Below are 24,187 nucleotides of genomic sequence, written 5' to 3' on the forward strand. Positions count from 1 at the left end.
TGAACGTAGGCTAACTCAACGTTTTTCAATCTCATTTTGGAATGAATCTCTATTTATTTATTTACACCCTGTCCCGTTCTCCTGCTGTGTTGTTGTGCCTCCTACAAAGCAGTTTCCCTTGTGTGTGTGTGACGGATGCCTGACTTGTGACACGTTGCGTTTGGCTTCCTTTTTGCGACGCCGATTGCATTTTCTTTAATCGTTTAACCCCCGGTACCCCCGCCATCCCCGGCCCATTACGCCTGTCAGACTTAATTTATGGGCTCAATCTGTGGCGGCGAGCGGGCGCTGACGGAGCGGTGATCCCGAGGTGAGGAGGGGCAGCAGAGGGGACATTCTCCTCCCTCCCTCCCTCCCTCCCTCCCTCCCTCCCTCCCTCCCTCCACCCACAGGACACACTCATGCCGATGCGCTCACGTACATACACTCGATACACACAGATGGACGGTCACACACACACACACACACACACACATTCTCTAAACACAATACTCACATGCAAAGCGTCTGTGAATGGGGGACAGTGTAGAAGTTCAAAGACAGATGACGGGACAGTCATCTGTCATCGCTGCTGTGGGACAAGGAGACACTGTGGAGGAATGTGGCGAAGACTGAGGGGGAGGAGACAGAGATCAAATAGAGGAGGAGGAGGAGGAAGAGGAGGAGGAGGGGGAGGGGACAGAGTGACCTCTCCTTCATACTCTCCTCACCTCCTTCCTACGGTGTTTCTGTTCTCCTGGACGAGGCCTTGTCGAACAGTCTGGGTTTGTGTTCGGAGCCAATGACTACATTTACATGGACTGCAATAATCCGACTATTGACCTTATTCTAAATAAGACAGTATTTCGATTGTTTACATGAGTTGCTTATATAATATTCTATTCATATTCCCGTTTACATGCTACAGAGTATAGTCTGATTAATGACTGAAGAAGCACGGCCACATTACATCTGAGTTTCCCTCCGGAATTTAACCTGAAACCCTTTCTGTCATGTTGCTACCATGTTAGGGACAAAATGTTGGGACTTCTTTTTACCGGTGGCAGTCATCTTTTCTTCTGTAAACAAGTTGCGCAACACTCGCTGGAAGCTAGAGCGTGTGTCGTCAAGCGGTTGGATTGCCGTACGTGTCGCAAAATCCGATAGGACGTCACAGTGTGATTAAGGTGTATATATGACTACAATGCACTTCAGTAATGCCACTAAGATCGGAATACTCCACATGTCTTAATTCGACTATTGCTTACTCCGACTATGACCTTATTCGGGTTAAGGTCATCAGAAAATGCTGTTTACATGGCAGTGTCTTATTCAGAGTATTGTCTTAATCGGGTTAATATCGGAATATTGCAGTCCATGTAAAACGTGCTCAATGTCAGGATATTAGAGGGATTTCAGTGTGTACTAGGATAAGAAGATGTGACACGGTCTTAATATTCCGAAATATATCTGTATTTATTAGTTATAGCCTTGACAAAATGTCAGAAGGTCTAGACTTCATAGACCGAAACGTCACGGTTTTCTACACTGCAAAAACTGACAGATTTTTTTCGTGAAATCATCTTACTGCAGATAATTTTACCGGTTTCAACAAATCTGACTTTTTTTTTTCAGGATAATGTTACTTGTTTCAGGACATTTACTTGGTAAAAGTGAAATTGTCTTGGCGAAAGTTTCTTGTTTCAAGATTTTCTTCATTGTTTTATGATGATTTCTTGAATCATATTGGCATGTATCATGTGAAATTTATTGAAACCAGCAAGATTATCTGCCAGTGCAGTGAGATAATTTGACCAAAAATATCACAAAATAAGATTGATAGATCTGGAAACAAGTTAAAATCACTTGACAACTTGTCATTTTTTGCAGTGTACAGATCTATTTTTGGATATTGAGAGAGTGTCACGCCTTCCTATCCTAGTACACACTGAAATCCCTTTAATATCTTTTATTTATTAGTTATTTATGAGTTAAAACCGTGATGTTTCGGTCTATGAAGTCTAGACCTTCTGACGTTTTGTCTAGACTGAAACGTCACACTTTTAACTAATAAATAGAGATCTATTTTTGGACATTGAGAGAGTCTGGTATGGATTTTTACACTGAAGGCAGCTCCTCTGCTCTTGTTGCTGGAGCGCGGGTCTCCCTCCACAGGGATTTCACTGCAGGAGCGCTCAGAGAAAGAGGTGAAAGAGACACAGAAATAGAAGCGTGTTTGCTCTCTGGAAACCCCATAAACCAGCATGTGAATATCTGCCTTTCCCTTCTCTCTCTCTTTTTCCTCTCTCATCCCACCCCTCCCTCACTCTCTCTCTCTCTCTCCTCATGTATCTGTCTTAACCCACTCTCTTTCTCTCTCTCTCTCCCTCTCTCTCTCTCCTACTGTATCTGTCTTAACCCTCTTTCTCTCTCTCTCTCACTCTCTCTCTTTCCTACTGTATCTGTCTTAATCTTCCTTCTCTCTCTCTCTCCCTCTCTCTCCTACTGTATCTGTCTTAACCCTCCTCTCTCTCTCTCTCTCTCTCTCTCCTACTGTATCTGTCTTAACCCTCTTTCTCTCTCTCTCTCTCTCGCTCTCTCTCTTTCCTACTGTATCTGTCCTAACCCTCCTTCTCTTTCTCTCTCTCTCTCTCCCTCTCTCTCTCTCTCTCTCCTACTGTATCTGTCTTAACCCTCCTCTCTCCCTCTCTCTCTCCTACTGTATCTGTCTTAACCCTCCCTCTCTCTCTCCCTCTCTCTCTCTCCTACTGTATCTGTCTTAACCCTCCTTCTCTCTCTCTCTCTCCCTCTCTCTCTCTCTTCCTTGCCTGTTATATATATATATATTTTTTTTACATCAAAGCCGTTGCTGTGTCAACATATGTAATTCCTGCTCCTGTCAGAGGGATGTTCGGGGGGTAAACAGGCGGTAAAGTTGCTTGTGGTATTCGTACCCTCCAGTCCTGCCCCCCCCACCCCCTTTACCCCCCCCCCCCCCCCACCCAAAGGCCCTCAATCGGACGCTTGTCTCCTCTCTCCTCTCCTGGACAGGAATAGCAGCAGCATCCGGGTGTCCCAGTGGACTCTCCATGCACGTGTATTTCCATCTAACACACCCCCCTTCCTCTCTTCTTCCATCATCTCTTTCATTCTCTCTCTTTTTTTCATCTTCTCTCTCCTCTCCTCTCCTCTCCGCTCTCCTTGCCTCCCTCCCTTCCTCCTCTCTCTCAGCGATGACAGGTTTCCACCTCGGACCTGATTATGACCCCTCACACTCCCACACGACTGTGTATCAAACACACACCACACAGGCAGACAGTGTATTAGACACACACACACACACATACACATACACATATACTGTACAGCATGAAACAGCTCTAGTGCTGCAGCTGTCTCTGACCTTTGACCTGTTTACATATTTTAAAATGGACCATAAACGCCTCGTCCCGTTTGTTCCCCATCCACAAGTATCTTGACAATCAATTTTTGGCGAGGACGTTACTTGCGGCCTGTTTGATTTGTCTGTGTAGATTAATTTCAGTCATCCAGTTAGTAAGATGCCCAAGAAAATAGAAGGAAAATCCACTGGACTCCAGTGGATTTTGTTTATATTTTTGTGGACGCCTGTTTGATTAGTGTGAATGTCCTGTTTGGATCTGCATGTAAAAGTTTATTTCCGTCTTACGTCGCTCCTACATGTGGATTGGAGATGCACTGAATTTTCACTTTGTTGTTAATGAGGCCAAATGTGTCTCTGACCACATTTACAACCTGGATTTTATGCATTTTTGCGATCTGACTACCTACAAGGCATGCTGATGACAGGTGTACAGCGGGTCTGTACTGTAGGAAACACATGCATTCACACACACACACACACACACACACACACACACACATACACACACACACACACACACACAGCAGTTCAGTCAGTGGCTAGCTAATGGAGGTAGGAGTTGTTCTCTAACCCTAGATGAACCTCAGACCCATCCAGTCCCTTCACATCCTGACTCACTCTAACCCAGCCACCTCAGGGTGTCACACTGCTGTGAGTGTGTGAGAGAGAGTGTGTGATGAGGGAGAGAGAGACGTGTGTGTGTGTGTCTGTCTGAGTCCAGTAGGTGAAAAACCCCGACCCACAGACACATTCGAGGCAAATCTTTTCCCGTTTTGGACCACAGCACATTCCTCTCCACCGACCCGCGGAACGCCAAACAGAGTAGAGCTGAACAATTAATCCAAAACAAAAATCAAAACCGCAATATGAACTTCTACAATTTCCAAATCGCAGAGGCTGCAATTAATGGCTTAAGAGAGAGTTGCCTCCAAAATGGATTTCTGTGCTCCGGGTAATCTTTGGTCCATGAATCAAGTACAATATCAGACTCAAACTCAGTAAATCCTGCTAACATCTAACACTCACACACTGACATCTATTTTATTTTATTTTTTTAACAGAATCACTTTTCTTTAAACAATTTTAAAGTTCCAAAAAATTTAGGACAAGAAAAACTTGTAATGATAATATTAATCACAGTTTAAATCGCAATTGCAATATTCTGGCAAATACTCGCAATTAAGATTTCTTGTCAGGATCTATCAGCTCTACTTTTAAAGAGAGGTTTTAAACGTGTCATGGGGTGATGATGTGTATCCTGGCCGAGTGACGCCTCGGTCTGCTGAAGAAGTTTAAAAAGAAATATAGAGAGAGAGATCTGCTGCTGTTAATCTCACCTTGACGTGCCATAGTCACCGCTGGAGTCCTGGGCTGGAACCAGCTTCTCAAATTATAGTCTGATAGATACAAATGATGTCACGGTCGGTGTGTGTGTGTGTGTGTGTGTGAGAAAGAGAGACAGTTTGTGTTAGATTGTTGCTGTGCATATGGTGAGTGTCAGCTAGCGGCTCATTTCTTTCTCTCTGACACTCGCCTGGGGGATAATAAAGCCTAGCAACAATTGTTTGTTCCATGATGGTGTGTTTCCACTCTGTTGTGCCTCACAGCTCTGCCTGAACCAAAACTTTGGCCCGCTCGGTCCGATCCAGAGTTGGGAAACAAGCTCTCCCAAGCAAAACGTTCCTGATCTGTCAGGATCTAGGAGAGCTATTACCACATGAGTCAGGTATGGCTCACAGGCCCAGTGGTCACACGCATGTATAATTGAGCAGCTCGTTTCCATTTTGGGAGATCGTGACCTGAAGTTCATCGTTCGGCGTTTCTAAAATGTGGAGGATCCGGCCTGTGAAAGTGTTCGTTTAGTCAACCGAGGGTTTAGATTAGCTGTTATCCTTAAGAGAGTGTTAAAATTTGTGTTGATTTTGTGCCTTCAATCATGTATTTCAAATACTGGATGTCTTATTTTGGACTGAAAGTATGAGTGTTTTGTGTGATTTACAGTTGAGATTATTTTCGGTGTAGCATTAGATGTTAAATTGAAGCCTCAGACTTGACTGCGGCTCCTGGTCTGTAAGTCTGATTTATTAATTATGCCTTTTGGACAATATGGCAGCAGACGTCCCGCCCCCAACAGAGTGAAAACAATACGCTTGTAAATTCTTCTCCCAGCTCAACTCCAAAATTCCTGGCAAATTTAGAGCTGGCAGTAAATTGGGAATTTTAAACACCATCTCTCGCCGACAGCGTGCCTGGCGCTCCGAGCTGCACAAGAATTAAGAGAGAGTTTGGTCATAGGAGTCTGGACCCCCCACCCCCCACCCCCCCCAACCCCCCCAACCCTGACAGAGGGATTTATTTTACCTGCTGCTCCACATACCTGCTGTATAGAGTCTTGCCTTGGAGTCGTGATTGGAGCAAGAGATCCCAAAAGGACATCAGTGTGTGTGTTTGTGTATGTTTGTGTGCATATGTGCATGTGAGAGAGAGCGGGAGAGGTGCTGTGTCAGAGACTGTGTGTGTGTATGTGTGTGTGTATGTGTGTGTGTGTGTGTGTGTGTGTGTGTGCTAGTGCCCACGGTCAGAAATTAACAGTGACTCGGGCTAAAAAATGTCTGTGAAATTAAAAATGAGGGAGCAAAAGATGTCCTCCAATAAGTAGGAGAACCCCTTTTTGCATTTCACTGTGGTCAAATTGTTTCGCTGAGTTGTCGTATTTTCATGTATGAATGTGACAGCTGTTCCCTCTGGGCCACCGTAGGTGATTTGTGGGAGCCTGTGACCGGGCGATTCTTTCCAGTGCATTCTGGGCGAGACAAATTGAGCATTTTTTGATATGAAAACAACCAAGCATGCAACCTGAAGCAGTAGAAAACTCTCTGATTGGTTATGTGATGATAGATTAGTATGTCAAATAAAACTAATCTTAGTGGCACAAATTAAGTGTTTATTTGCCAATATGCAATGCAAATGTACAGTATTATTTCATGGTTCCATAAAATTGCCCTCAAAAGGACCAAAGGGCCCCTAAAAATTAGATCAAAAGCGCCTTCTGAAAAAAGCATTAATTTCTGCCCCTGGTGTCGACACGGCGGGACGCCCTCCTCTTCCAGCCTTTCCTCACAGTTTGGAAAATCATTAGCCGGCTGGAGTCTGGCCGCGCGGCGCCGCGGGTATGAGCCCCGGGCCGGGTGGGAAAACGGTGGCTCTGTGTGATTTACGGGCCGATCCGGCACAGATGAAAATGGCCTGTCGGCGGCTCCTGAGAGGGCTATATATAATGTTAGGGATTAGACCTAACGGGAGGCGATGGGCTCACACACATGGTGCTCCAACACACACTGCTGGGGCCATGGAGCAACCGATAATGTAGTAAACGGCCGGATAATGTAATAACTTGTCAAAATGTAATAAAAACGTCTCTCTAATGAGGTTGAAAATGTAATAAAACCTGTTAAAGTAATAATCCGGAACATTTTCATATAAACAAAGGCTCGTTTTGCTACTCTATATCACCAATTGATATAGCACAATACAATACTGCATCTAATGTCTATATAACCGGGGATTGTTTCGGTTCTTTACGTTCATATTCCATCATGATGATTCATATTATGTAATCACACCTTGTTGATCCGCCCTTCCTCTTCCTCATTTTGTTTAGTTCCCTCCGCAAAGTCAATAGCAGCACCAGAGACCGTTCAATAAATTCTAATAAATATTAAAGTCGGTCCAGACACAGAACAGAAAGTTTGTTATACAAACAAAGTCTCAACCTGGATTGGCCTTCGCCAGGTGTGTTAATCATTACCCACAATGCCATTTAAATAGTATCTCATTCAGTGTTCAGGAATTGAGTTGTGTTCAATTCATTCAGTGCAAAAACTATAACATCAATACAATATACAAAGATACCATAGGCAATAAAACATGTAATACACAAACTCTATTAAAAAACTTTTTTTACATAACCACCATACCACTAGAAATGGTTCCTACTCATATATCTTTGTTTATAATAATGATGCAGTGCACAAATACTATAGACTTCATCCAATGTGTTGAGAGAGACTTTGCCTCCCCCCCTCCCCCCTTCCCCCTCCCACCGTGCAGAAGGCAAGGGATTGTGGGAGCAGGAGGGGGTGGAAGGCAGGGGGGGAGGAGGGGGGTTTAGGAGAAAGGGAAAAATAAACATGGAGAGACAAACACGGTCGAGTGGACCAATGGAAGTTGCGTGTGTTTATTTGGAGTTGTGTGAGGAGAGGAAGCAGACGGAGTGAGGCTGCTGCTGCTGCACACACACACACACACACACACACACACACACACTCACACACACACACACACACTCACACACACACACACACACACGCACATATGCACACTTATAGACACAGATGTACACACACATAAGCATGTCCATAGACACACACACACACACTTAAACACGGACACTCACATACGCACAAACACACACACCACACACACACACACACACACACACACACACACACGAGCGCACACTCTTCATGACGGAGGAATTCTCACTTTAAACAAACAAAGGCAGGAAATCGGAGGTACAGGGAGCTTTTAAACGCCGGCCCCGGGGCACGTGGGAACTCGGGCTGCAGGGAGCTGCGTCTACCTGGCTAGTGTCATCATCAATTACAGCCGCCATCAAAAGGTGGAAACACTTCACCTGTCACACATTAAACACTGAGCGCTTTATTTCTCCCTCATGCGCTGTAAACCAGCTCACAAGTCCTGATGTAGGAAACCCTAATGTGCCGGTCTGACCGCACGGCAGTCGGTGGAGGTTTTGATTCAAAGCGCACAAAAGAATCAAATTAGAAACGCTGAAAGGAAATGGCAAAATTCAGTGAAATTTCAAGTTTTTGCTCTTGCTTGAGTGGAAGAGGAAAAGCTTTTTGTTGATAAAGACGTGATGAGTTGTTGAATAAATAATGATGTAAGCTTGGCACGAATTGTCCGATTTCATTGTACAACAGTTCATAAGTGACTTGGGACATCCTGAAATGTAAAATATCTGTCCACCATACTTACATAATCCACCTATCCTGGTTGTACGGTCATTAGTTTGCAAATTAAAATATTTCCAAGCACATTACTTTGTTTTCGTCTTCGGATGAAAGCATGAAATACAGTCAAAATTAGCTGATAAAATTCAATATTACATCCTCAAAAACATGTTGCCTTGCAGACTTTATTGTCACATACATGTCATTTTATTTAGGGTTTCTTGACGGGACAGCAGTTCATTTCAAGCTAGGTTTGACACAGTTTGTATTTTAAAAAACGACAAAAATCGAGTAAAGGTTAAGAAATCTGATTACATTCATTGAAAAATGATTGGGGGACGATACTTCGATAAGTATCGATACTAAAAATTTGAAACGGATACAATACTCAGTATCGATACTAGCAGTGCTTTCTCTTAATGAAAAATCAAACATATTATTTCTCCGCCTCCACTAGCCATACACACACACACACACACACTATATAAAGAATTTCGAGAGGTTTGCGAAAGCTCCCGTTTCAACCTCACTGAAGCATTAAACATTTATCATAAATGTTAACGTACCCGGCACATCATCCGTTTTAGTTTAGCTAGCAAACCAAACGTTAGCTACAGAGCTAGCTAACCTTATCAAGTAGGTTTGCCAGATGCCCGGTTTTCGACCGGACTGTCCGGTTTTCAGATGCGTTGTCCGGGCCCGGTCAGAAGGCTCGACCGGACGCTGAAATGTCCGATTAAAATCAGTCTGTCAATAATAATCCACTAACTCTAGCCCTGCTGATTTTTCCCTGTCATTGGTGGGCATCTGTTGCTTCAACAAGCTAAAAGTGTTCTGATAGCAGGAGTAATCTGCTGTGTAAGTGCAAAGTTTTGAATGAGTTTTATCTTGCCTACGTTATGGAGAAGCCTGCGTCTGTCTGTCTGTCCGTCCATCTGTTTCGTTTGCACCGGGATTTCCCCCTGGCTGCGTTGTCAGATACTAAGGGACTAGTTTGGGTCTCTGTGTCTGTGTTTTTTTTGCTTAGTTGCTTACAGTCTATATGCTGCAGAAGCCCGGAGGCGATATGACGTTTCACATGCTTGTGCCGGATAAGCTCACTCCCCTCAATAGAAAAAGAGCAAATCATGACGGCGATCGACACCTGTCAATCAAAAATGTGTTGTTTGATCTCAGACAACTTTAAAATATAAATGGTATCGCATATCGATATTTTCCTGGATATTGCATCGAAGTTAGAAATTCTAGTATCGTGACAACCCTAAGACCGAGTGTGATCTGGAATTGGAGTGGCCGGTGTTTGTGTTTTGTATTAAACCCCCTCGCCTCCATCGGACTCGGCAAACATCCTGGTGTGTGGAGGTGAAATCCTGGTGTGTGTGTGTGTATGTGTGTGTTTGTGTGTGTGTGTGTATTCGGATTCTTTGTGGCTGTAAGGATTAAGTTTAGCAACATTGCGGGGAGCCTCGGCCCCCTTCTACATTTTTCGTTCGTCCTTTTGTGTCGGGACGGTGAAGCCTTGCCAAGCATCTGTCCAAAACCTGTTTGATTGCCGTGAAGCTGAAAGTGTTTTCCTCTGTGCTGCTTGGTTTTGTATGGCTGAGACCTCTGACTGAACTTCCCTTGAAACAACGATGGTCTGTTACAGGCGGATCACCGTGCGTCCACACACACACACACACACACACACACACACACACTGGGTCATCAGAGCATGCCGGAGGTGCTAAAAGTGACTGGGCTCAGACTAATGCTCTCCCTCCCCGGCTCCCACTCTTCCTCCATTTTATAAATACTTTGTTTAAATATTATTCCAGCATGCGCAAAGACTTTGAAAGCGAGCTCTAATGACTTTACTAGAAGTCTCTCTCTCTCTCTCTTTCAGGTAAATATGAGTTGTTATTTACCCCTGAGAGGAAGATGGAAGACATTTTTTTTTTTTTCTTCTCCTGCCTCCGTCCTTCTCTGTTTTTTCCTCAAAGCTCCCCCCGCTGTATTTTTAGGCCAGAGTTTGTCTTTGGCCAGTGGAAATGTTTAATACGAGGGAGTGGAGCTGACCCAGTGTGTGTCTGCTCAGTAGCAAACACAAATCGGGGAAGCAGGGGAGTGGATTCTGCTGCCCCCGACACACGCACACACACGCACACACACACACACACACACACACACACACACACACACACACACGAAGCAAACATTCTCCTGTCTCATCTTTTCCCACCCTTTACAGGAAACTAGCATCTGTTTACATGGTCTTCAGCCGGGACCTGTGTGTGTGTCTCCCTCTCTCTCTCTCTCTCTCTCTCTCTAACACACACACACACACACACACACACGCTTTGCAGCCATACCGAGGGTTGTGTGTATCAAACAGTCCCCCCAAAAAGTTTTTCCTCTCGTTAACGTTAGCAGCTGGACTCTGTTAACTTAACACACTGAACTCTGCTCAGCCCACTCACCGGCCCATCCAGCCTGGATGTAAACGCTGCTGCTTTCATGCCGTAGCTGTTGCTCAAAGGCACGAGGGGAGAGACTGTTTGTAAATTAAAGGTGTTATGTGGAGCATTTTTAAACATCAGTATATCGCTGTCGAATCAGTTGTGATACCTTGGTATAATACCGTAAACAAATGAGACCATTGTGCGACATGCGACATACATGGAATCTGTGTATTGCTGTTCACAGCTATATTTTTGTTTGTTTTGATTTTGTATTCTGAACTTTTCCGTTACCTGTTTTGTACTTGATGGTCTCTTAATGCCAACACCCCCCTTCTTCTTTTTTTTTTCCATGGTTGAAACGATTGGTAGTCTCTAAATCATGCCAGTGGTATTGTTAGTGTTTCTCAAAATCAAGACTACATTTCCCATAAACCCCGTTGCCGTTGCTACTTGTTCCTCTCTCCCTGTCGTCGCTCTGTGTTTCTTTTCTATTTGGCTTTACTGAACTAGGATAAACATGTTGGAGGTGATTTTTCCATCAGCCTCACACTCGTTCCGCCATCTGACATTGCGAGAAACTCTGAAAGCTTTAGCTCCGTTTGCTCTGGAAGAACAGCGCCCTCTTCCTGTTTTGTGCCGTAAAGCGGTTTCCCGCTAAATCCGACTTGGTGGCACACAATGTACAATACAGAGTAGAGCCTGCTAATCTTCTCGCCGATTGTTTACACTAATTATCCTAATGTCTCAAAATTAATGTTATAATGATTTTATTGATGTTCAAAAGCTACATGTAGCACCTTTATAAGTCGTTTTACTGTGATATCAGTGGAGACAGAGCGAGAGAGAGAAAGTAAAAGAATCGGAGAGAGGGATGTCTGTGTGTGTGTGTGTGTGTGTGTCGTGCCCGTTTCCCCTAGTGTTTGAGGAAGAGATTGGGGAGGGTTATTAGAACGGCACAGTCCTCAGCTGAAGGACTTCAATGCAGCGAGTTGAAGAAAAGCGCTCATTGAAATTCATGGCTTAGCACCTATAGCATTGTGGTTTCAGCGGACCGGCGAGAGAGACACACAGCCAGCGTCTGACAGATTTCAATTAAAATGGCATTTACAAGGGCATGGATGGAAGAGGGGAGGGAAGGGGGGTGGGTGGGGGGGGATAAGAGTGTGGACTTTGACTCTGTGGCGAGCCTTTTCCTCCAACGGGACTTTTCACACAACCCACTTTTGAAAGTATCGCAATACTCTGAAAGAATATTTAGTCACACTTCATCATATACCTAACTCTAAATGGCCTTGGTAAGCTTTAGTTACACAAGCCTTCCAAGTTAAAGGAAACATTCATCCTAAAACACTTTAACGCTGTTAAAAAAAACAGCTATTGGTGATGTACCTTCCATTTCTGGGCCCCATTTTGTTGTTTGGTGGTGTGTTTTTCTTATTTCTGTGCATAACTGGACAAACGTAGACCACATGACGGGATATTTCCAGCAGCTACAATGGAGTTTAATAGCATAAAATGTTTCGGTGATCTAAAACATCAGCGGTAAACGTCAGGTTTTGGTGTCATGCCCCACAGAGCGAGAGCTTCTTTGTAGATTCACCAATTTTACAACGACGATCAACAATCAGCCTCAATAGACCAGAATGCAATGCAGCCACAAGACATGTTGAGTTTTGAGTAAGGGGCACGACACTTACTTTTTGTCAACTGAAAAAACTCACTCTCTTGCTCTTACTATGCCAGGGTTCCCCAATTAGTTTTCCCCAAGGGCCAAAAGATGTCAAGCATGCCAAGCCAAGGGCCAAAACGTCCAGGGTTTTTTTTTCCCATTGCGCCAATAAAAGTTGTTTTATGTGCAGATATTGTTGTTGCTGCTATTACCATTATTATTGTTATTATTAGTAGTAGTAGTAGTAGTAGTAGTAGTGGTGGTGGTGGTGGTGGTGGTGGTGGTGGTGGTGGTAGTGGTAAATTTAGGCCTGGGATTCTCAAAGCCTGTGTTGAGGATCACACATTCACTCTTGAAACAAGAGATGGACTTGAAACAAAATAAGTCCAAAACCAACCATTTAATTATTTTACTTTTTACTTTTACAGTTCCTCAGTGTTGAACAGTAATTTCTTACACAAGAGATGAACTTTAGCCAGATTTCATCAAGATTATTGAAAACTATTACAGACTGAAATGTTGCAACAGAAGTTTAGTTTATTGGCCAGAATGACTCAACATTTGGAAAGTGAGGTGGGGTGGAGTACTAGTCTCTGGCCATGACGGGATGACAGGCGGCTAGCTGCTGAGATGCGCTGTCTAGTGGAGGAGCGCTACGGGGGCGTAGGTCAAGTGTACGGTGTGGGATGAGGTCAAAATAAAGTAGAGCAGTGCGCACTTTATTTCACACGTTATGACAGGTGCGTTCACGTAAGTGCCAATGGGTCGGCGCGGGCCAGACATTTGGCCACCTATTGGGTATCACCGTACTATGCTATCACTACACATATAATTGTCAGCTGAACGGAACAAGTTCAGGCACGTTCTCTTGGGGTTGTTGAAAGGCATTCTGGGAAATGTAGGAATGTAGACGAGGTAGATTGAGGGAAAAGTTAAATTACAACACTTCATAACAAATTAACTTCTAGAACGCACTGAACATCACAGATTGATGTTGTTTCCTTTAATGATGTCGTGTCTAGATATAAAAATAAAATTGAACTAGAAATGTGAAAATAACCTTAAAATCTATAATTTCTCATGTCTCTTGAAAGCTGGAACCGGTCTCTCAGCCCGTCTGCACCGGAGCCGTCTTTGAAGAGGAAGTTGTAGCAGCATTATAAATTGTTGTACGCACTCTTTGAAAGGAACTTCCCGTTTGATATTGCGTTTGGGGCTTTTTAAAAGGTTTATTTTAAAGAGGCCTTTTAAGTGGAGCGCTTTATGGGTGGCTTTGTGCCTGCCATGCAGTCACAGTACAAACACTGGTAATCCATACGTGTGTGGGCACACACAGGCATGCACATGGTCATTAGCCGGTGTGCATATACAAACACACACGTGTACAGGAATACACACACACACACACACATATACAGGCCTGAGGCAGATATTAGGATGAGATGTCGGATAGTAGTTCCTATATGTCCGCTGTATTGTCATTTCTCTGTTTCTCTTTCTCCATATATATATCTTTATAAGTGAGAAATTGTCTAAAATCTCAGAAAATAAGTTATAGATTTGTACCATGTATTCCAATCCTCCTCCTTCCCTCTTTTAACTATTCCAATCCGTGTGCCATCTATACGTATAGGCCCTCTGGAGGTGGTGTTATAATGGAATTTCAGCTTTCAGGACACATTTTATTGAAAGTATTAAACGTTTAGAAAAACAACAGTATTGAAATAGTATTGAAATGTTGATTATGACGCAAGCCAACATTATCTGACATAAAAACACTCTTAAAATACTCTTTCCATTAACTGTGGATGTGTTTTATTAACAGTTACAAAAAAAAGTAGATTACCCTTTTTAGTAGGACTAACAGTAGCCTATTTGTTTGCTTCAAATGCTGTGATGGAAACGCATCTAATTTTTGCATTCTATTTTTTGCAATATTTTCAGAAGTATGCGTAGAATTTGGAAGCACAGTTTATGCCTCTCTCTCTCTTTCTCCCTCTCTCTCTCTTTCTCTCTCTCTCTCTCTCTCCCTGTGGTGGGAGACCAGGAGGAGATCAGGTTGTATGACTGGCGTTCAGCATCACCTCATCCCTCATCTGCCTCAGAGGAAACAGGGAGGAGAGCGACCCCGAGGCTCTAAATTATACCTCTCTGTCTCCATCTGTCTCTCTTCCAGCTTCCTTTCCTCTTCCTGCCTCTCTTTCTCCGTCTCCGTCCTTGTTTCTGTTTTGCTCTCTCCCTCTCTCTCTCTCTCTCTCTCTCTCTCTCTCTCTCTCTCTCTCTCTTTCACTCCACTCCTCTTTTATTTTCTGTCTCCCGTTTTCTCTGCCAGCCAGACTTTTGGGGCTTTGGGGTGTAACGCTGTGAGAGTCAGGTTGTAATAACATGGCTGTGATATGCTTGGACCTCATTTGGAGTAGGGGCTCCTGAGAGAGAGAGAGAGAGAGAGAGAGAGAGAGGGAGAGAGAGAGAGAGAGAGAGAGAGAGAGAAAGAGAGACTGTGGCCTGGGGGCTCTTACTATGGTCCCGGGCCAGGAGGACGTGTCTAGTGTTTTATCTGGACCTGCTGTGGGATCCTAGCGAGGAGATTCAGTAGTTGTAAACCGGCTGACCTCCCCAATCTAAACAAAGGAGCGCACAGAGCCAGAGCGGAGAAACTGCACCAAGTCGACCTCTGTACCTCTTGATTATTAATTGAAGAGTTTCAATCTAAAGTGAGATATCCAAAATTCTCACAAAATAATTACTGGCATGAAAGTAAAACACATTAAAGCTGCACTCAGCAAGATTTTTTAGGTAAAAATACACCCGTCTTATCAGCGTAAATCAAAGTGGGGCTGCAAACGAAGAAAGTCCCATCTCTTCCCAACTAACAGACATTATAGATGCGCCCTATACACCCGTTGAAGTTCAAGTTCAAGTTTGTTTATTTCTACAAGTCTTTATCACAAGCATGTCTCAAAGGACTTTACAGAGAATGAGCCAAACTAGAGCTAACTGATCAACAATCAACCATAGAACAGAATGATAAGGAAGAGACACACAAAAGCAGAATTTAGCAGGACATTTCACATAGTTCGGAGGTTTGTCATTGTTTTTCCAACAGCAGTATAATGTAAGTGTGTTCAGTTATGTTCCTGAGGCTTACTATCTTGGCACTATCTCGTTTTCCTTTGTCTTTGCAGAGATTCTGTAACGTAACAAGCTTTACTCTTTACGTTAGCATTGCTAGCTAACAGCAACTTCAATGCGGTAACATTAGTTGCTTAAAATGCCGATATTACCCTAATGTAATTGGCTATCTCTTATTATCTTTTTGGCTGCGTCTAACAGTCATTTTGCTTAGATTTCTAGAAGGAAAGAGATACAGAAGTTTAGTTATGTAGCCTAACAGTCAAGCTAGCATGCTTGCTGATGATTTGACAGCTAAGCTTGGGTGTAGGTTGAATCACTATTGTGTTAGTTGCAAAACAGACATGTATTTCTATGAAAATGTTCCAGATTATTACCGTAAGGGTTAGCTTGCCTTTAACGCCATGAGCCATCCTATCATCCCTGCTTACAAAAATTATGATTTTGTGAATAAAATCATCTGTGTTGTTGAAATATTGACTGCTGGATTTCAGGTAGCAACTTCTTTTTCCCAAAATGGATACGTTGAGTTTTTCTTGTAGTCACTTTTATGCTTATTCCATTTTCATATGAATCCATCTATGTCCTCTCCAAATCAGAGCTCTCATCTGTCTCTCTTCTCTTCTCCTCTTTCTCTTCCTGTCTGTATCTCGGTCATCAGCGGGCGGACGTTGACGTTGAGCTAAACAGAGCTTGACATCAGATATGGCTGAATATGTATCCAATGACCCATGTGGGTTTTCAGGCCTGACAAGTGAACGTGTCAGGGGGCTGCAGGCTCTGCTCCTCGGCCTCGCCGTCTCGTCACATCGGAGAGGCCACGGCTCACGGCCGCCCCTCTGTTTGCTGTTTCAGGCTCGATTGTGCTGAGTCCCGGGCCTTCCTCCGCCGTCTCCCTCTCCCTGCGTTTATTTGACTTCTCCCAGGTTTAAATTGACTATAGATGGAGTTAGACACACTGCTTTCTTATGAATTTAGTTTTAAAACAGGGCTAATGCATGCTTTGCCAACTGTTTAACTCAAAGTTTTTTTTCCCCTGGATTCATTGCGCTGCCAGTTTCCTGAGTTGTATAGGGACCAAACTGGACCACTCAACAGCAGTACCTCCCTACCTCCCTACATATTTCATGTGAACTGAACTATACTGTCCGAATAATATAATGTTGAGCAGGGGGGTGGATTGTGTTTGATGTTTTGTGAATCGGAAATGTAAATGCAGCATCTCCATTCAACATTTGGGTCCTTTGAGTTTGGACTTTGATGAAATGTTCGTGTTGGGAGTGGGCAGCGAGAATGGAAGTGTTTGATTTAAGAAAGGACTCTTTGTTTGTGAAGGGGACTCTCCAGGGGGAATGGCACCTTAATGAGGCACATGAAGGGCCCTTGGGCCCCTCAGAGGGACGTTATTCACCCAGGGGGTGGGGGGGTGGGTGTCTTTGAAGCCAAGTCTGGATGGAGTAGGGGAATGTTGCAGTTGTGGCCAGAACTAACACACTAATGCAGAACTAAAATAGGTAAAGATGCAAATCAGCTATAACTTATTTGATTCTATTTGGATTCAGTTGGATTTCAATTTAATGATCCAATCCTTCATAATTGTGCGGTAGACCATAATTCATTAGTTATTCGCTGAAACACCACAATGTTCAACACAGAATCAAAACATTTTATGAAATGAGCACAAACTCTGAAATGTGGATTATATGTGGTGGACATGAATAAAGTGAAGATTACGTTCCTCAACCATGAAAGGATTATGTCAGTCGTGTCCAGGTTGGACACGCCATTTTCACCTGTCTGTTACGTGAAAAGGCTAATTTATGGAAGTGAAACAACTTTGGTTAAGGTTAGAGTAGGTTTAGGCAACTAAAACTTTGGTTAAGATCAGGCAATTAACACAATTTGGTTCAGGTTAATGTTACCATTTGGCCATAGTTAACTAAGAAAAACTTTTACTTAAAATGAAAATTTCACTCATGGTATGAAAATTCTTTGCATGAGCTGGGAATTGAGCCCAGGTTATTGAAGCTGAAGGCTCCACCCTGATCTGCCCTTTACGTCTCCTCCGTGTAATCCTTTCATGGTGAGGAAACATTTTTCTCTCACTTTCTCTCACTCTCATAATAATGCGTTAATTCTGACTGGCAGAACCAACTACAGACTTGACACTAGCGTTACTTTACAGGGTTTTGACTTGCATATCCGAAATGCCACTGATGTGACAGGAACAAGCGACAGTAGATTGGCTTTGAAAAATGAAAATTGGCTTTTGGCTGCACTGAAGGAACAAAGAACACAGGCTGCATCTATTTCATATTATATGTACAATATATCAGTGTATTCACTCCACACCTCCTCAAGACGAGGGTGCCCCCAACACTAAACTGAACGCTAAGAGGTCTTGGCAAAGATGTGAAGAAAGTGGAGTGGGAAACAAAATGATGATGATGTCTCGGTGACAGGAAAGTCCTTTTGAGGAAGTCCATTTTGTTGTGCTTGGAGTCCTGAGAGAGACAGACACCCTCTTTCCTCCATCCTCCTCTCCTGCCTAACACTCCCATTTCTGGACACGAGAAGTGTGAGTGCATAGTCTGCTGAATATACACTCTGCTTTTATGTTGCTGGAAAATCGTTAAGTAGTGTGCTATTTGTGTGCTGTGTGTTTCCATGTTCAAACTTCCCTCTTAAACAAGAACTTTGAATGGTGGGCATGAGTAGCAGAGTTTGACCAGAAGATTGCCGGTTTGAATCCTGGACCATTTAGCAAAATACTGTGTGTGAGTGTGTGTGTGTGTGTGTGTGTTTGTGGCGTGTTGGGCGCACTTGAGCATGCAAGGAACTGAATCCCCAATTTAGAGCTGCAACGATTAATCGATTAATCGATTAGTTGTCAATTATTAAATTAATCACCAACTATCGGTTTGAGTAATTTTTTAAGAAAAATAAGTCAAAATTCTCTGATTCCAGCTTCTTAAATGTGAATATTTTCTGGTTTCTTTACTCCTCTATGACAGTAAACTGAATATCTTTGGGTTGTGGACAAAACAAGACATTTGAGGACGTCATCTTGGGCTTTGGGAAACACTGATCCACATTTTTCACCATTTTCTGACATTTTATAGACCAAACAACTAATCGATTAATCGAGAAAATAATCGACAGATTAATTGACAATGAAAATAATCGTTAGTTGCAGCCCTACCCCAATTTCTGAGTGTGAAGCAATGAAGGTGAAATAAGTAAAAAACAAAAACATCTTGATATCTAAAACTTTCATCAACTTACACGCATAGATGTACACGCACAATTACACACACACACACATACACACACACACACACACAGGCATACACACAAACCATCTTTTGTGAGTGAAGACATCTGATTGTGCCACGACGAGGAGACATCCGCACACTCCCAAACGCTCCGTCTGACTTTTCCCAGCCTCTTCCCGGAGTTTAGTGATATCTTTGGCTGGCTTCTCTCCTCTCCGCTCGCCTCTCCGGAGAGCCTTGGCCCTCCGTCTCTCCGCCTCCCTCCCCCACCTCCCCAACCTCCTCTCCCCGATCTAATGAAGATTTAAACACTGGCCTAGTTCAGATATCAGTGTCACGGTGCGCTCTGTAAATCACCAGGGCTAGAGTGAGACCACATCAAACGCAGGCCCGGGTGCAGGAGCGAAGGGATGGAGGGATGGGAGGAAAGATGGAGGGATGGGTGGAGAGATGGCCAGCCATGTCAATGTCAGGAAGGAGCCTCGGATCGGATCAACACCGGCTGAGGAGGACCTGGGCTGAGCAGAATCATAAATTAAGGCTCTGGGTTTTAATTGATGCTGATGAAGGGGAGGAAAAATGTGTGTGGATTTTAGTGTGTGTGTATTTGTGTCTGGGAGTATGTGTGTGTGAGAGAGAGAGAAAGAGAGAGAGAGAGAGACCTTCTGGCAGGATGTTAGAGAGCGGGCTTTTAGCAATTAGGAGAGGAAAACAGTGGTTTGATAAGCCTCGGCTGTTCAGCTTGTCTTCTGTCCAGAGAGGCCACGGGTCTTCAGATACAAGTCGCCCCACTGTCGCCTCTTGTGCTGAAGACTTACAGCTAGAACCGTCAGTTGTGCTTACAGCATTAACACCCGAGAGGGCGTTCTTTACTGTGATTATGGGTGTAACGCTGACGCAGCAGGTACGAGGCGGAGCTGCAGCACCAAAGTCCTCATCATCATCACCAAAAGAACACATTATGGCTTTTATTAGAGCTGAACGATTTTGAAAAAATATCTAATTGTGATTATTTTGACTGATATTGCAATTGCGATATGATTTGTGATATTAGAGGGAATGATAATTTTTACATCATTATTCTCATTTTCATTGAAAAACGTATTAAAATGATTATGGTGTGATTTTTGCAGGGATCTGTACCAAACAAAGATGTTTTCTTAAGTCTGTAGAATATGATGTGTAGGCCAGGACATCTCTGCAGCACGACAGTATTTAATTTAAAATGGTATTTTGACACACATTTCGCCTTTAACAAATATTGCGCCTCCTGTGATTTGAAAATTGCAGTAGGCCATATTGCGATTTCGCTAAAATTTCGATTAATTGTTCAGCCCTAGCTTTTATACAACAGCTGCCTAAGCATGTGTACTGTCTGGAAACATTTCTTCAAAGTAGTGTACATAAATAAGAGAGATACAGGAGATAAGATAAAAAAAAAAAAACAGGAGAAAACAAGAAATATCGCTAACTAGCACAAGAGTTTACACAGCAACCGATAACGTAGTTATAATCACAGTTGAAATGTGTCTTTGACCCACCAGACTGCTCGGCTGAAGCTAACAACAAATTTAACTTACATTATATACCAATATATTTCATCCTGTACTGTTTTCGTTGATGTTTCTCATAAATTATCAATCCTCCATCTGTCTTTTTTAAAGTTTAATATCGCTTTTACCTTGAATTACATTGATTTTCTTGGAAATGGATGATAGAGCATCTATTTTTGAGATTCAAAATTTGTATCCAATTCCGGACACTTACTTTCGTCCGTGTCGGTGTATTCATATACTCGATATTAACCCTTTATTAACCCTTCCTGTACCTTCACAATGTTACAGATACTTGTAAGAAGTGCAGGCTCTGTACTCACCGATTCTCTACATGAAGTAACTGTCGCCCAAAGTGGGATTTAAGACTTACGGCTTCTTGTTCGTGACTAAGTTCGTAACTTAGTGTTTTATATGCTTAAATGTGTATAGATATTTATGAAATTTGATACCTAGCTTCTGAAATGTGTATGAATTTACGTCACTTAGCCGGAAATTGCGTGGGAAACTCTACCCAGAAGACAGGCATATAAAACTAGCATTACTTCATCACATAAGTGAGGTCTTCAGATAGACTTTAACAGTTATCAAATTCCAAAAACCTCATTCTTCGTCTTTCTAATACAGTTCTCAGTGGGGAATCTGTGACATGACAAATGTTTGTTGAACTCCCGACATCAGAATCAGAATCAGATTTATCTATTTATTTTCACCAGGTACATTTTCACATAGCCTACTAGGAATTTGACTCGGTGAGGTTGGTGCGGTGCAATATGCAAGCATTTAGACAGACAAAGAAAGAAGAAGAGATTCCTGAAAATATATACAGTATATACAGCAAGTGTGGTGACTAAGTGGGTTATCAAGGGACATTCACATGATATGCATCTTGGTTCACAGCAGTAGAACATGGCTCTGGGCTGTACTCGCTCTTTCATGGAGACCACCCCGAGTGTGATAAAAGTTCAAAATGGCCACTGTGGGTATCAGGCCCATAATGTGACAAAACCACATCACTGTGTGGTGAAACGGTAAACATGCTCTCTGCTGTCTTAATTAAAGTGTGACAACGGAAATGACAGTTTTTTCTGCCAAGTTACAGCCTTAGGTTACTCATCCGCTAATTTCAAATGATTCTAAATGATATCCTGTCTCTCTTTTTGTCTCTCTCTCTCTCTCTCTCCTCTCCCTCAGATGGGATGAACTGCATGAACAAGGAGCATGGCTGTGCCCACATCTGCAGGGAGGCTCCAGGCAAGGGGGGCGTGTCCTGCGAGTGCCGTCCCGGGTTCGAGCTCGCCAACAACCAGAAAGACTGTACATGTATGTTGCCACGCCTGACCCCACATCTCCGCCCTCACTACACGCACAAACACGCATATACACACACACACACACACACATATGCACAGACTGTACACATATACCCTAGAAAAGTGCATCAGCATCCAGGTCACCCCTTGGCCTCTTATTTGTTGGGTTTGTTGGTTCAACTCGTAACTCCAGAGGCAGAACCAGGCTCGAAGCAGCTATGTTGATATGTGTGTGTGTGTGTGTGTGTGTGTGTGGAGGAAAAGAGCAGGTGTGGTGTTACGTATCTCCTGGGAGAGCAGCAGGACTCCCCCGGGTCTCCACCTGCACAAATCATCCCTGGATACAGAAATAGAGACGTACTCTGGGAGCCTGGTTGGAAAATTTTTCGAGGGGCCACAAATTCACACAAACTTGGCCACAATGCTAATCGACAGATATTTTAAAACCGCAAAATGCAACTTTTTGCCTCGAGTCAGCGAAGTGTGCTGTCAGTCTCACCCTCCTCCCTCTCAGTTGGTCAAGTTCCCGCCCCGACACTCATATTGATGAGCTGTCTGCTTTGAAACGACGTCTAGTCTGAGGCAGCCAGCGTCCGTAAAGAAGCAGACGGTGAAGGCAGCCAGTCTGCAGTAAAAAGTTTTTGAATTGGTTTAGTCTGCTGCACGTTTAGCTTCGCTGTTCTTTGGGTTCTTACTCGCCTAAAAAAAGCAGCAATCAAAACGGCTCCCACCTACCTGAACTCCTCCTCATTCAGGTCTACGCTCCCTCCCGCCCACTACGCTCTGCCAAGGCCCTAAGTCTCTAGCCAGACTCTTCTTCTGTGGTTCCTCGGTGGTGGAACGAGTTACCAAACGCCATTCGATCCGCAGAGTCCCTCTCAATCTTTAAGAAAACGCTAAAGACCCAGCTCTTTAGTGAACACCTTCTCACTGTGTAATCTATAAATAAAAAAAACAAAAAAACCCCACTTTATCTGCCTGTATGCACTGCCTTGTAGCACCTCTGTCCTGTTGGACCAGAACTTAGCTTTATGGCACTTACTCTCCTGACTAGATCCTTGCTTGTGTTGTATTAAAATCTCATGTGTACGTCGCTTTGGATAAAAACGTCTGTCAAATGGGAAATTGTAATTGTAAATTGTACTGCTTTCAGCCATTGTTGTGCTGCGGCCGCTAGCTTCACCTTGATAGCCTGAACCTGACCTCGCCCCTACAACACACCCACAGTAAACGGTACACACCCCAAAATGTCCTGAACATCATTGAAAAGCAAATTTCATGCAAACGGGGAGAGTTTAGGCTAAGTAGCCTACAGACAGAATCAGAGACAGACCCAGAATGATAATGTATAATATATCCTATTTATTTAACGTTATTTTAATGTCGACAGCTATCTCTAGTGGTGAGAAGAAACTAAAAACATTATCTACTCGGGTATGATCTATTACTCAATTTAGAATCAGTAATTCAATTTAAAAGCAACAACAAATCCCAGTTTATTTTACATTAGAGAGACGGTATCAAATATCTTTGTCTAATGGCAAAGATGCAACATTTTCAACACATCCTTGTGTCTAGTTAAGGATAACACACATGTATGTTGCTTTTCAACTGAGAATATGTTCATAACAACACATACTGGCACAAACCATGCCATTATTAGCATATGTTCCCATATTGTCCCAAACTACACGCATGTACGTGTTGAAAATGACACGTCCCACATGGCTATAAAAAGTAACATTAATGCAACGCTTTAAGTGCTCAAAACGTTTTCCGTCATCTATTAATCTTTAGGCAACTGACTTACGAGTTACTTATTTTAAAATTTAAAAGTTATTTTAAAATTATTGTTATCCGCATACCGGCAGCGTATTAACACTTTATTTTATCCTTAATTTTATTGAGATTACATACCGTCGCGATGAGGGATCTAAACCGTTCCCGTGATAAACATCTGTAATAGCGATGATGAAAAAGTTCCAGTAGGCTTTCACTTCTGAAATACGAGGGCGGACATTTAATACCCGACTCGTTTCGCCCGTTGCGAGGCCGGGGCGAAAGGCGTTGAAGGATTCAGTGGAGAGAGCTCGCTTGTCTTTAGAGCTCCCTCGCCTCTCCATCGCCACTTCTCACTCTTCACGCCGAGCGCCTGCAGCCATGGAATTTAGAGCTGCTGTTTTTTTTTCGAGAGGGGAAAAATAAGCTTTTAGTTACACTTGTTTTTTTTTTTTTTTTTTTTTTTTTCTGGCAACACATCCTGTTCTCCTCAGTCGGTGAGAGTGTTAACATTGTGAAATCCTCAAAAAAAGAAAAGAAAAAAAAAACGAAAAAAAAAAACAAGGCAGTTAATGCGTCCCCGCTGCAGAGGACCGGGCCGCTGTGG

General features: G+C 43.2%; 1 protein-coding gene across 3 annotated transcripts in view; it reads left to right on the forward strand.

The window, feature by feature from the left end:
• Window positions 1–24,187, forward strand: part of scube1 (signal peptide, CUB domain, EGF-like 1) — a 116,061-nt gene that overhangs the window by 35,519 nt on the left and 56,355 nt on the right. For all 3 annotated transcript variants that reach the window (XM_071545052.1, XM_071545054.1, XM_071545053.1), the window contains exon 5: window positions 21,683–21,811. In XM_071545052.1, the coding sequence (XP_071401153.1) occupies window positions 21,683–21,811 (129 nt within the window). The remainder of the gene's footprint in view (window positions 1–21,682; window positions 21,812–24,187) is intronic.

The sequence above is a fragment of the Centroberyx affinis genome, unplaced genomic scaffold, assembly GCF_046629955.1.
Source record: "Centroberyx affinis isolate AG114_WGS23_722 - 3 ecotype Tasmania unplaced genomic scaffold, CSIRO-AGI_Caff_v1 ptg004758l_1, whole genome shotgun sequence".
NCBI classification, from domain to species: Eukaryota; Metazoa; Chordata; class Actinopteri; order Beryciformes; family Berycidae; genus Centroberyx; species Centroberyx affinis.